The 12,515-nt window shown below is 37.8% G+C and overlaps 1 protein-coding gene across 4 annotated transcripts in view; it reads right to left on the reverse strand.

The window, feature by feature from the left end:
* The window catches only part of COBL (cordon-bleu WH2 repeat protein), a 241,175-nt gene that overhangs the window by 27,228 nt on the left and 201,432 nt on the right, over window positions 1–12,515 (reverse strand). For all 4 annotated transcript variants that reach the window (XM_072412123.1, XM_072412122.1, XM_072412125.1 and 1 more), the window contains one exon: window positions 4,514–4,623. In XM_072412123.1, the coding sequence (XP_072268224.1) occupies window positions 4,514–4,623 (110 nt within the window). The remainder of the gene's footprint in view (window positions 1–4,513; window positions 4,624–12,515) is intronic.

A 12,515-nucleotide genomic window follows, 5' to 3' on the forward strand; every position in this document is an offset into this window, starting at 1 on the left:
GGAGAGTGTGCTGTAACACTTGCCTAAACAAATAAAAACTGCTGTTTTTTTGGACTTTTGGAGTCTGCTGCCTCCAATCTGCCCTTTTAACATCCCGTTACCATGAGCAACCCCCGGTAATATACCACAATATATATACTAGCTGATAACCCGGCATTGCCCCAGTATTTATTTATTGCAATCTTACATTATACAGGAAAAGGAATCAAATAAAGCGATATTGATTTTCTTGTCTACGGTGTTTTATTTTTCTGCCTTTAATTGCACTTGGCCAATTGCCTTACGTTTTCTTGAAGGCATTATTACAGGTAAGAAATTTGTAAAATTTCTAAAATTTGTAAAAGTCCAAAAAAAAGTAAAAATGTAAAAATAAAAGCAAAAAGCACACTGACACTGAAACAACTTTTTTCTAATTTTGGTTCTGTACCAAAACTAATTTTAAACGAAACAACTCAGATGCAGTTGAACTGCAGACTTTAAGCTTTAATTCAGTGGGTTGAACAAAAAGATTGCATGGAAATGTGAGGAACTAATGCCCTTTTAAAAAGCTGAAAATAAAATGTTCATTTTTAATACTTGGTTGAAAACCCTTTGCTGGCAATGACAGCCATTAGTCTTGAACTCATGGACATCACCAAATGCTGGGTTTTCTCCTTTTTAATGCTCTGCCAGGCCTTTATTGTAGCGGCTTTCAGATGCTGTTTGTTTGTGGGCCTTTCTGTCTGAAGTTTAGTCTTCAACAAGTGAAATGCATGCTCAATTGGGTTCAGATCAGGTGACTGACTTGGCCATTCAAGAATATTCCAACTCTTTGCTTTGATAAACTCTTGGGTTGCTTTGGCTGTATGTTTTGGGTCTTTGTCCATCTGTTTTATGAAACGCCTCCCAATCAACTTGACTGCATTTAGCTGGATTTGAGCAAACAGTATGTCTCTGAACACCTTAGAATTAATTTGTCTGCTTCTGTCCCGTGTCACATCATCGATAAACACTAGTGTCCCAGTGCCACTGGCAGCCATGCACGCCCAAGCCATCACACTGCTTCCGCCATGTTTTACAGATGATGTGGTATGCTTTGGATCATGAGTTGTTCCAGCCTTCTGCATACTTTTTTCTTGCCATCATTCTGGTAAAAGTTGATCTGGGTTTCTTCTGTCCAAAGAAAATTTTTCCTGAACTGTGCTGGCTTTTTTAGATGTTTTTGAGCAAAGTCCAATCTAGCCTTTCTATTCTTGAGGCTTATGAGTGGCTTGCACCTTGCAGTGCACCCTCTGTATTTACTTTCATGCTGTCTTCTCTTTATAGTAGACTATTGGTACGCCTACTTCCTGGAGAGTGTTGTTCACTTGGTTGGCTGTTGTGAAGGGGTTTCTCTTCACCATGGAAATGGTTCCGCGATCATCCACCACAGTTGTCTTCCATGGACGTTCAGGTCTTGGCGTTGCTGAGTTCACCAGTGCTGTGTTTCTTTCTTATGATCTACCAAACTGTAGATTTCGCCTCTCCTATTTTTGTAGCAATTTCTTGGATGGGTTTTTTCTGTTTTTACAGCTTAAGGATGGCTTGTTTCACCTGCATGGAGAGCTCCTTCGACCGCATGTTGTTCCACGTACAAGCACCCCCCACCCCCCAAATCAACTCCAGACCTTTTATCTGCCTAATTGATAATGACATAACAAAGGAATTGCCCATACCAGCCAATGAAATAGTCTTTGAGCCAATTGTCAAATTACTTTTGAGCCCCTGAAATAAAGTGATTGTGTAAAAAAAAGGCTTTAGTTCCTTACATTTGTATGCAATCTTTTTGTTCAACCCACTGAATTAAAGCTGAAAGTCTGCAGTTCTTTCATTTCATTTGTTTCATTTAAAATTAATTGTGGTAATATACAGAACAGAAAAAAGTGTCTCTGTCCAAATATTTATGGACCTAGCTGTAGTTCTGACATTAACCATAGTGCTGTACAATGAAACACTGAGCTAGACCTATCAGTCTCTTTAAAGAGGAGCTGAAACTCTAATGTCCCCCCATAGTCACACACTATTATTATACCTTTTTTTACCACAGTGCTGTAAAAAGATCAGCGGTGTCATATGTCCAGCAGGTTTGGTTTAAATGTCTCTATGTGTTTCCGAGTGATGGTGGAACATAGAAAATTTGGTTGAAATGTCTCCATGTGTTTCCTAGTGATCACCAAATATAGCTCTGACATATACCACAGCGCTGCATAAAGATCAGCTGTGCACTCACATGAGTCTGAGTTCCATGTCTAGTAATTTTGGTTTAAATGTCTTGATGCGTTTCGTAGTGATGACATACACACATACATACATCCATCCAAATATAGCTCTGACATTTAGCACAGCGCGCGCTGTACAAAGATGACTGGTGCACTCACATGAGTCTCATTCATTTGTATAGCAAGTTTGGTTGAAATGTCTCCATGTATTTTAGAGTGATGGTGGAACACACACACACAAAATTGTGTGTATTTATATTGTGAGGAGTTACACTCAGGATCGCCTTTGCTGGGGTCAAAGGACACTTGTCTGATTCATCCAATTCCGATCACACACTGAGGTAAAAGGGTTAAGCTGACTTGTAGTCAGGTTTATTTGAAGGTTGCAGAAAAAATAACAAAAATAGCAAAAGAAAACCTTGCCTGTCCGGCACTTACTATACATCAGACATCCCTGTCTATCAGCTGAAGGGCTTCTCCCTGTCAGCTGAAACAAAGCTTTCAGCAACTTTCCACTCACATTTGAGCTCACTCACCCAGACTGACTTTCTAAAGCTACGTACACACGTCAGATTTTTATCGTCTGATAATCGGCATCGGCCAATTATCGGGCGAAAATCTGCCGTGTGTACAGTCGGTGTCGTCCATCGTCCGGACGACCGACCTGCCGGATCCACGGACGATGGACGACAGCCGATCCTAATGAAAGGGAAGGGGGAGAGCGCGCAGCAGGGTGCCGCTCCGTCGTTCTCCCCCTCCCCTCTCCATAGAGCATGAACGGTGCTGTATGTACAGCACCGTTCATGTATCGTGCACTCCCTTGTCGTTGGAAAGGATCGTGAAAGATCCTTTCCAACGACAAAAATTGGAAGTGTGTACGCAGCTTAAGTCTCCCAGCCGAGCTCCCTTACAGACCAACTGTCTGTGTCTCCAACAGAGCTCTCTCACAGTCCACCTGGCTGTGCCTCTCCAAACAAAGCTGAACTCGCACAGGCCCCTGCCTGTGTCTTTCCAAGCCAAGCTGAGCCTGCACAGACCCCTGTCTGTGTCTCTCCAAGTTAAGCTGAGCCCGCACAGATCCCTGTCTGTGTCTCTCCAAGTTAAGCTACTGACTGAGCTCCTGGCTCTATGTTATATCCCCACCCTTAGTGCTTCTTCAATAATTATCTAACAGGTGAGAGTCTTCCACCTGCTACTCCACACAGGAGAGGAATCTTGGGCAAATATACCTCACATAAAAGAGGAATCCTGGGTAAATATATCTCCCTTCCACCTCCAATCCTGCCTTGGTGTCATATGTATATATATATATATATATATATATATATATATATATATATATATAAACATAAAATATATATCAGAACATAACCTGTTTCTCCATACGCTTGGCAGAAGACCACTGTGGTAAGCTTGCAGTTAATATTTTTCCATATGGATCTTTAATGTTGGCTGTTGCTCTAAATTTTGGTTCAGTGTTGTCCTGGTTATTGTGGTACAAGTGGTTTGGAGCCAGTGGAGAATAGAGAGAGTAGGCAATTTGTAGCCTCAGAATGGAAAAGGAAAAGCTAATTTTTTCAGTACTAAAAAGTTTATATTTAATGGAAACAGTAACAAAACACTATAAAAGAACAATAGGGGATTTTCAAGTGTTTTTTTAGCATCTAAAAGCATGTGGATGATTATTTCTAATAAATATAAATACTTTTAATATAGAACAAATCTCAGCATTTTCTCTATCCAGACTGGAAAATTTGTTTTATCTACATAACATCTGGGTCTATTGATTGCTTATTTTAGAGATGAAATAACTAAACATATTTACTTGTTTGTAAAAGCCATTATTAAGTTAATAAATCACCAAAAAAGAAAAACGTTTACAATACTGAAACAGTAACTAAATGTACATATCTAGAAAGCATACAAGCCTGCAACCCTCATCAGCTGTTGTACTCAGCTGGGCCTTACACTCAGTGGTGTGCAGGCATATCTTTACTACATCATTCTTAAAGCGTACCTAAGCTCAGAGTTTTCACTTTACATAAAAGGGTAGATAAACCTTTTATGTAAGGTGACAAATTCTGTTTTTTTTTTTTTTTTTTTTGGTGCAACACCCTTTTTTTTAAACATCCTATGTCATACAGAATGCCAGGTAAATCCAAATGTGTCACTAAGAAGAATAATATTTCCTATATTAAGTTTTTTGTAGTGTTTACAGATTTGGAAATACATAAAACCCCCAAAATCATTACAATATGTAACATAACAAAAAATACCTTCTGAATCCTCTTCCAGTTCTGCCAGTGTCTCTTGGAACTGTGTGGTAATGAAAATATCTTCATCACCATTTCGGACTAATGTCACTTCATCTTCTACCCGTCTTGAACTTAAAAAAATAAATAATTGTATTATTTACAATTACATTTATTAGTCAAACATGGTAAACAGTGTTAACAAATTTTGGACCAGATCCATTCCAGGTTCACTAAAAGCGTATCATCTCCAGCTTTAGAGAGCTTTCATATATCAGACCTTTTGTGTTAATGTACCTAAATCATTGTAGAGTACAACAGCCAGACATGTAAAACCATTATAATGGTATCTGTTTCAAAATGAATAATGTATTTGTGAATGGACTGGGTGGGACACAAAACCACTTTTCCCATGATCCTGGACCCACAGTTATAGTAAACTACTATAGTGTGGCTTTCTCTTTTGCATAGGCTTACCAGTGTCCATCACATAAGTAAAAAAAAAAAAAAGTTCTTGGTGGGGTGTTTTTTTACACTGCAGTCCTTAATTTGAGCAGCACAGTACATGGACTGTACAAATGAAGGATTGGCTCTATTTGCAGCACCACCACATACAGAGTCAGCAGCTGGAGACAATGTTACATCAGTAGCTGTAAACTGACCACAAAGGATCACTGTGGAGTCAGCAGTGAAGACAGTGATTTTTTTTTTATGTTTTATAAAAAAAAATTTTATTATTAAATATATAAAATTTTGGAAAAATTTAACACTTTTTTCCTAGAAGTACGGATGTTCGGAAAGAATTAGAACACCCGGCATTCGCTTACACGTCCCTCGGCAATTCCTGATGATGTCAGTGCATGCGCCCGTCGACTGGGGTCGTAGCGGGAAATTCAGATATTTTGTATTGGATTCAATACAAAGTCCTGTATCCAATCCAATACAAAATAATACAAAATATATTTATGTGGTTTTGTCTATAGGTATGTGACGTTGGACTCTGTTTTAAAATTTACCACACTAGGGAGGTGTTTTAGAAAAATATATTACTGTACAGTATACCGAATTATTGCATTTTCAGTATTTTTGATTTATTTGTGTATTCCTAATTTTATTAAAAATATTATTTTTTTTTTACATGATTGTGTGTTTCAAACTTTTTTTATATTCATGATATCTACTAGACCCTTGTTCGGACATATTTCTGTAAGTTACAGGTCTCCAATAAAAAAAAAAAAAAGTGTACTGCTTTTGGTACAGAAATCTAGACATCAGTGAAACGCCCAGGAGGTTAATGCAAACAACTACAATTCCCCTGTATAACACAAACTAGAAAACTTGGGTAAAGTGGTTTGTTATGGAAGTAGCAGCTACATTGTGAAAGTCTTATGAGTGGTAAATACTCAGATTCAGATTGGTTAGATTATTTGTGCCTTTACTGAATGCATAAAAATGTATTTACGCATTATAAACATTGTTAAAACATTTTTTATTAGCAAGACCTAATTTCACCTGGATTTGTTCTGTAATTTTCAAAACATTTTGCTTTACCCAGCAATTTTGTGAGTTCTGATGAATCCCAGGAAATTACTCCATTATTTACAGTCACATAATGGCATCAAATAAAAATGAAATGTGTTAAGGCAGATGTTAACAGCCACAGAAAGGGACAGGACACTCAACATCTGCCTTGACACATGGCATGGTGATTGAATACAGGTGACAAACATCTTCAGCAGTGCAAAACAAGTCTAGGAATATACTTTTTATATAGATAGAAGGGTAATTTCAGTTAATGTTTAAGTTTATGCTTGCCTTATAGTCATTTCATGTACAACCACATGCTTAATATACTATATAACTTTGTTTCTAGAAGATAAAAAAAAAAAAAACAGGAAGCACCTGAATTGTTCCCCTCTCAATATGATGAAAAAGACAATAACAGACAAGGGAGCTAAAGGTGCTACTCATGAAAGTAAACCTACATGGGCAGATTCTACAACAAGTGCTGGTAGGGTCTCATACAATGTGGTCAACCAACACAGCCACAACATGTACAGAGCAGAATACTGAATTTGGGTCTGTTCCCAGTCCTGCTGCTGGACAGTTTCTACAAGCTTGGTGATCAAGTGTACCATGGCAGTGGATCAGCAGAGTTGCAAACATTTTTGCAAAACAAAAAGGTAAAACAAAAGAACTTCGATAACTGTAAAAGGCTGAGGTACAAGGTAACCTAAAGTGTGGCATTTAAATTCTAAACGTAGTAGATCTGTTGGTCACTGTTGCCCAAATGTTTCTGGACCTGCACACCAGATATGTTATCTATTGTAAATGTAGCACAGCTATCAATGTTTTCAGGTAACTGTCTTCTAAAACAGATATAAATATATGCTCTCTACAAGAAACATATGCTCTAATTTTCAGGTGGATTTATGGATAGTCCATAGGAAACTCCTCATAATCAGCATTTCTACTTGTTGCTATAATTTGCTGCAGCATATGTATGTCAACAGAGCCGTTTATGTGGAATGATTTGTGTAAAAAAAAAAACCTTCTGGTATATTACAAGTATATCACCAATATTTTCCATATTATCACAGTGTGGTCTTCTTTATCCAGATCTGACTATCTTCCAGTCAGATTTGTTACCACCTTCTAAATTATAACATTGTATGACATCCACATGTTCAGTTTTAAAATTTATGTTAGGAACATGTCTCGCATTCTCTTATTATTAAATTGCTATATTTTAATTGCTGAGTGTTACTATAGCACCTGCTATATCCTCTGGTAACACCCAACATCTTTTTCATCAATTCCTAAAATATAATAGGTACTGAGCTTATGGTCTGAGCAATTATACAGTAGTGACAACTGCTAAATCAATGTACAGCATAGCTCAGAAAGTAAATAAACAAAAATTTCTCAAAGTAAATCTGACGTGGGAATAATAAAAAGGCTGCCATAGCTGAACTTCCAGTTTTTAATTGATAGTTGTTGTCATATGGACACTTGCTTCAGTATTTGGATCACGGACCTAAGACAAGTATGCATATCCTTTTCAGATCTTTGGTTTTTCAAAAACCTTCCTTTTCTTCATACTTTTTCTGGGTCAGTGATTCCAAATTTTCTGAAAACAAAGCATCAGCATGACAGCCAGGCAACTAGGATACTCAAATTAAGGTCTAAAAAAGCAGCCACGGTTATTGGCAGGTTTACATTTAGAAGACAGTAATTCACTGATTATAATCAGTGTTTAATCTAACATGCTGGGATTGAGAACAAGTTCTAATGATGTAATTTAAAATGTTTTACAAAGTAAAACTATTTATTTAAGTGGAACATATGCAAGAGTTTTTCAATCTTCAAAAAACGTTTTTTTCCATTTTGGATAGAGTAGGGATAGAGTATGGTAGGTTAAAAATTAGTCTAACTAATTGTTTCTCCATTGGTAAAATTTCACTTCAACTTTGAAAGACATGTTGTATAGTATTGAGACCAATGAAGAAAATAGTGAGAATACTGTGTTCAGGGGCCTTTCTAATTAGTTTGTACATTTAAAATGTATTACTCAAATCATAAAAATTTTGCAGAAAATTTGCACATTTCACTCCAATGGGAAGTGTACCTATTAAAAAATGTCCTTAATGTTCTGGTGAGAAATATGGTGGCAAAAATTTTGGATTCATCCTCACTTCTATTTCTGGTGACACTAGGATAGTTGAATTGACAGGATTTCGAAAACGGGAAAAACTTTTTTTTATTACAGTTACTTTATATTTACTTGTAGATCAAATTTTGATAGCCTTTAATGACTTAAAGGAGAATTTTTAAAAGATTTTGACAATTTTAATTTTGAATCAATATTTTGTTTCCACTACTGTTTTAAGCTGATTTTGTACACAATGGAAAATTGGAATGCAAGTAGAAATGGGAAGCAAGCTTCTCTTTAACATCATTTCCTTTAAAAAAACTGTACAACAAATCATTGTTTTGGCTTCACAATTCAGCACTTTTTATAAACCCAATTTAACATTCTATTTTATGCAAGTCTAGGCTTAGAAGTAAACCATGAGAGAAGCATGACTGTTTGATCACACTGCTGTGCACAGGCACAGGATTTTTATGCTTCTAACAGACCTTCAAAGCATCCAAATTGGTAAAAAAAAAAAACAAAGGGGACACCGGCAGCGAAGCCTTCCCGCTAGAATTCAGGCTCCTAATCGCGCCAATTGCCGCATTAGTTCTGATCAGCCAGCTCCCAATCTCCCAAGATGACGCCCGGAGAGAGGGGGGAGGATTCTGACTTGTTTGCCAGTGTAGCAAGTAGGCAGTGTGCATGCTCAGCAAGACCTCTGACGGTGGATGATTTATCAGCAGTAGCTGCTGATATAAAGCACACTTTCACAGCTGCTTTAGCATATTTAAAGACTGACACTAACTATCTAATCGTTTGGAGGAAGCTGTGAGTGCTGGTGGTAGGAGAGATAGGGCCATATCTCAGCTTGAATCTATTGCTGCATCACATATTATGCATTTGATTACTATGAACAGACAAGTGGAGGATCTGGACAATAGAGGGAGGCGTCACAACATTAGAATCAGGGGCATTCCTTAAACTGTGCTTCCAGATCATTTGGAATCTGAGGCGCGCTCCCTTTTTAATCATATTCAAGAGCATCCTAATGATTCACTGATCAAATTTGTTCGTATACACAAATATGCTGTGCTAAAAGGGTCCAGATAACACTCCACTTTGTAATATCATATGTTGCCTACAACTTTTTTCCCTGAAGGAGGAAATCCTAAACGCAGCTAGGAAAAACCAAAATATTACATTCAATGGTGTGGAAATAAACCTTTTTTCAAGATCTATCTCCTATTACTTTGAATCACAGGAGAGCATTGCGCCCACTTCCAATATTGCTAAGGAAAAAAGCAATCCCATTTCATTGGCAGTTTCCATTTGCTTTGCAAGTGGCGTGGAAAGGCCACCAGCACTCTCTCCGCACACCAGATGACTTGGTTCCCTTTTGTCTCCCAAGATCAGTCATGGTCTTCAGGACCGCATGGGGGTCCCAGGTCCTTCCAGCCGTTAGAACAGTTCGGAACTGATATCATCCATCGTCGTCGGTCATCGAAGTTACTGAGACAACAGCTTACTGAGAGGTTTTCTATTGAATCTATATGTTGGTGGGCCTAGATCGGTAATATCCTATGTTTTATGTGTTTTGATTTTAGATTTGATTTCTTAGCGGGAAACTAGTTTTTGCAATAATAATCATACAGATTTGTGACTTGATTACCCTTTTCTAGGTTTAATGAACATGGATATGAGCACTGTTTATTGCACCATAGAGGTTGGCTAGTAGGGTCCACTTGCTGTGCCTTCTTACCTTTTTATATAAATTATTTGTATTTTTCCTATGTTTTACACAATCTTGTTGGGCTAAACATAAGCTTGAACAATGGCCAACATGGGCCATACTGAAGCAGGACGGTATTCAACATACCAGGTTCTGCCCAGGTCTATGTTATGTTTATATGTTAAGAGAACCCGTGCAGAGTTCATATATGTACAGTGCAACCCCAGTATAAGTCTGCTTTAGAATAAGTCCAACTTGGTAAAAGTCTTGTTTGGACACGAAAAATTTTCTTTGTATTCAACCTTTGTGCTAGAACTTGTATGGGTCAAAATAAGTCATAACGCCGCACGCTACCCTTATTTACCTCTCTCGAGACAAAGCCACTACTGCCCATGAGCAGTTTGTTGGCCGATACGCCTGTTGCTACTATTCAGTGAACAACCTGCGCAATAACTCTCTGTGAATTACATAACATCTCCTCCCTTCTCAGCACCATCCTAGTAGGCACTCGACTCTTCTCAGCAAGGTAAAGTGAAGTTAAATTTTAATTTATTTCATCTAAGTGCTTTTGTATTTAGGTATTTTAATATTAGGCTGTATTTAAATGATTTTTTACAGCCCCATCAATGTATAATATGCCAATAACAATAGGATTTTTTTCATGGGAATGGATTAATCATTTTCCTTTTATTTCTTATGGGAATAATTTGTTTAGTAAAAGTCCTGTTTGGTAAAAGTCCAAGGATCTGGAACCGATTAAGGACTTATACCAAGGTATCACTGTTTTCCCTACTTTACTTTTAGCCACATAGTGTTAATTGGAGATAACAGTCCAAGCCACTTTCCAACTTCTGGGTTTGTGTGAGTATTTTCTTACACACTCCAAATCTCTTTGGGATCTTCTGGAACATTTGGTTCCCAACGCTCCAGTTTCATCTGTTTTTACCCAACCCTTAGGGGTACCACAGATATGAATTAGAAACCATGACCTATCCTGAGTTCCATTACATTTCTTTAAAAGACACCATAATACTTTCACATAATGTAAAGGGCCTCAATATTCCAGAAAAGAGATCTCTTCTCCTGAGAGAACTGAAAAAATCCAGAGTGGACATAGTATTTCTACAGGAGATCCATTTCAAAAAAATAACAAAACTTAACAACTCCTACTTTTCACAGGCCTACCATGCCACTGACCCTTAATTTAAAACCAAAGGGGTAACCACACTAATGAGCAAACATCTGGGCTTTACACTCCAGAAAGAGTTAGCTGATCCCAATAGGAGGTTCCTTTTTCGTGTGGGAACTTAGAAGGCAAAACCATAACCTTAGCAAATGTGTATTTTCCAAACACTGGCCAGGCACAATTTTTTACAGACAGTTATCTCCTTATTAAAAGATTTCACTAAAGGCTCTATTATTTTAGGGGTGAGACTTTAATATCCCCTAAATCCTGCATTAGACACCTCTAATGGCAAATTCTCCATAGCTTAACCCACATCGCAGAAAATGAAACTTCTACTTCAATCACTGCATTGATAATTGACATCTTTTACACCCTGTTGGAAGGGACTATACCTTTAACTTGAATATTCACAATAAGTACAGACATATTGACTATATTTTTGTCTCTCGAGCAGATCTATTCCGGATAGGCGGAGCAGAAATTGGAGTTCAGGTTCATTCTGATCATGCTCCGCTGTACCTTTCCTTGCACAAATCACAAATGCATCATACAGCTTGGAATTGGAGACTGAATTCAACATTTTTGAATGATATGCCTACTCGGCAGTCAATTGAACAAACATTGCGCACCTATTTTGCATGAAATAATTGCAATGACAAAGCACTAATTTATAGATGGGATGTGCACAAATGTACATTGAGAGGTGAACTCATAAAGGTGAACTCATAAAGATTAGCTAAAAAGAAAGAGGGAGAGAGTAGGGTAAGACAGCTATTGGTCGATATTGCATCCCTCGAAGCAGCACATAAATTCTCCCAAACGCAACTATTAGAACGTCAATTGGCCCAGGCCAGACAGGATCTCAAACAAATTCTTGATAGTAAAGCCAAAAGAATTTTATTTTTCTGTACCAAATTATACTAGGGCTCAGAGAGTCTAAGGCTTCCACCCAAATTTACGAGGTATTGGATGACACAGGTCAACCCACAGAAGCTCCTGAACAGATAGCATATCAGTTTAGACAATTTTATCACAACCTATACAATCCTCCAACTAGTGCTAAAACCCAGCCGGGTTCAGAATGTAGCTGCCATCATAGCCTATTTAAGTAAGAGTGGAATGCATACATTAGACCCTGAAGTTGCCAAACAAATGGAGAAACCCTTCACAGAAAGTGAACTCCGTAAAGCCCTTATCCAAATGCAACCAGGGAAAAGCCCAGGTCCAGATGGGTTTCCGACCCAGTATTACAAAACATTCATCGATACGCTTGCCATGCCACTGTTAGAGGCACTTAATATTCTCAAATCCAATCATCAGCTTCCCCAACCACTAACACAGGCACATATTACAGGTATACTAAAGCCGGGTAAGGATTCTAATTTTGTTTCAATTACAGACCAATTTCCCTTCTGAATGTAGACACTACATTGATAGTCAAGATGATGGCGAACCGTATACTCCCTTCTTTGGC

The sequence above is a fragment of the Pyxicephalus adspersus genome, chromosome 5, assembly GCF_032062135.1.
Source record: "Pyxicephalus adspersus chromosome 5, UCB_Pads_2.0, whole genome shotgun sequence".
NCBI lineage: Eukaryota > Metazoa > Chordata > Amphibia > Anura > Pyxicephalidae > Pyxicephalus > Pyxicephalus adspersus.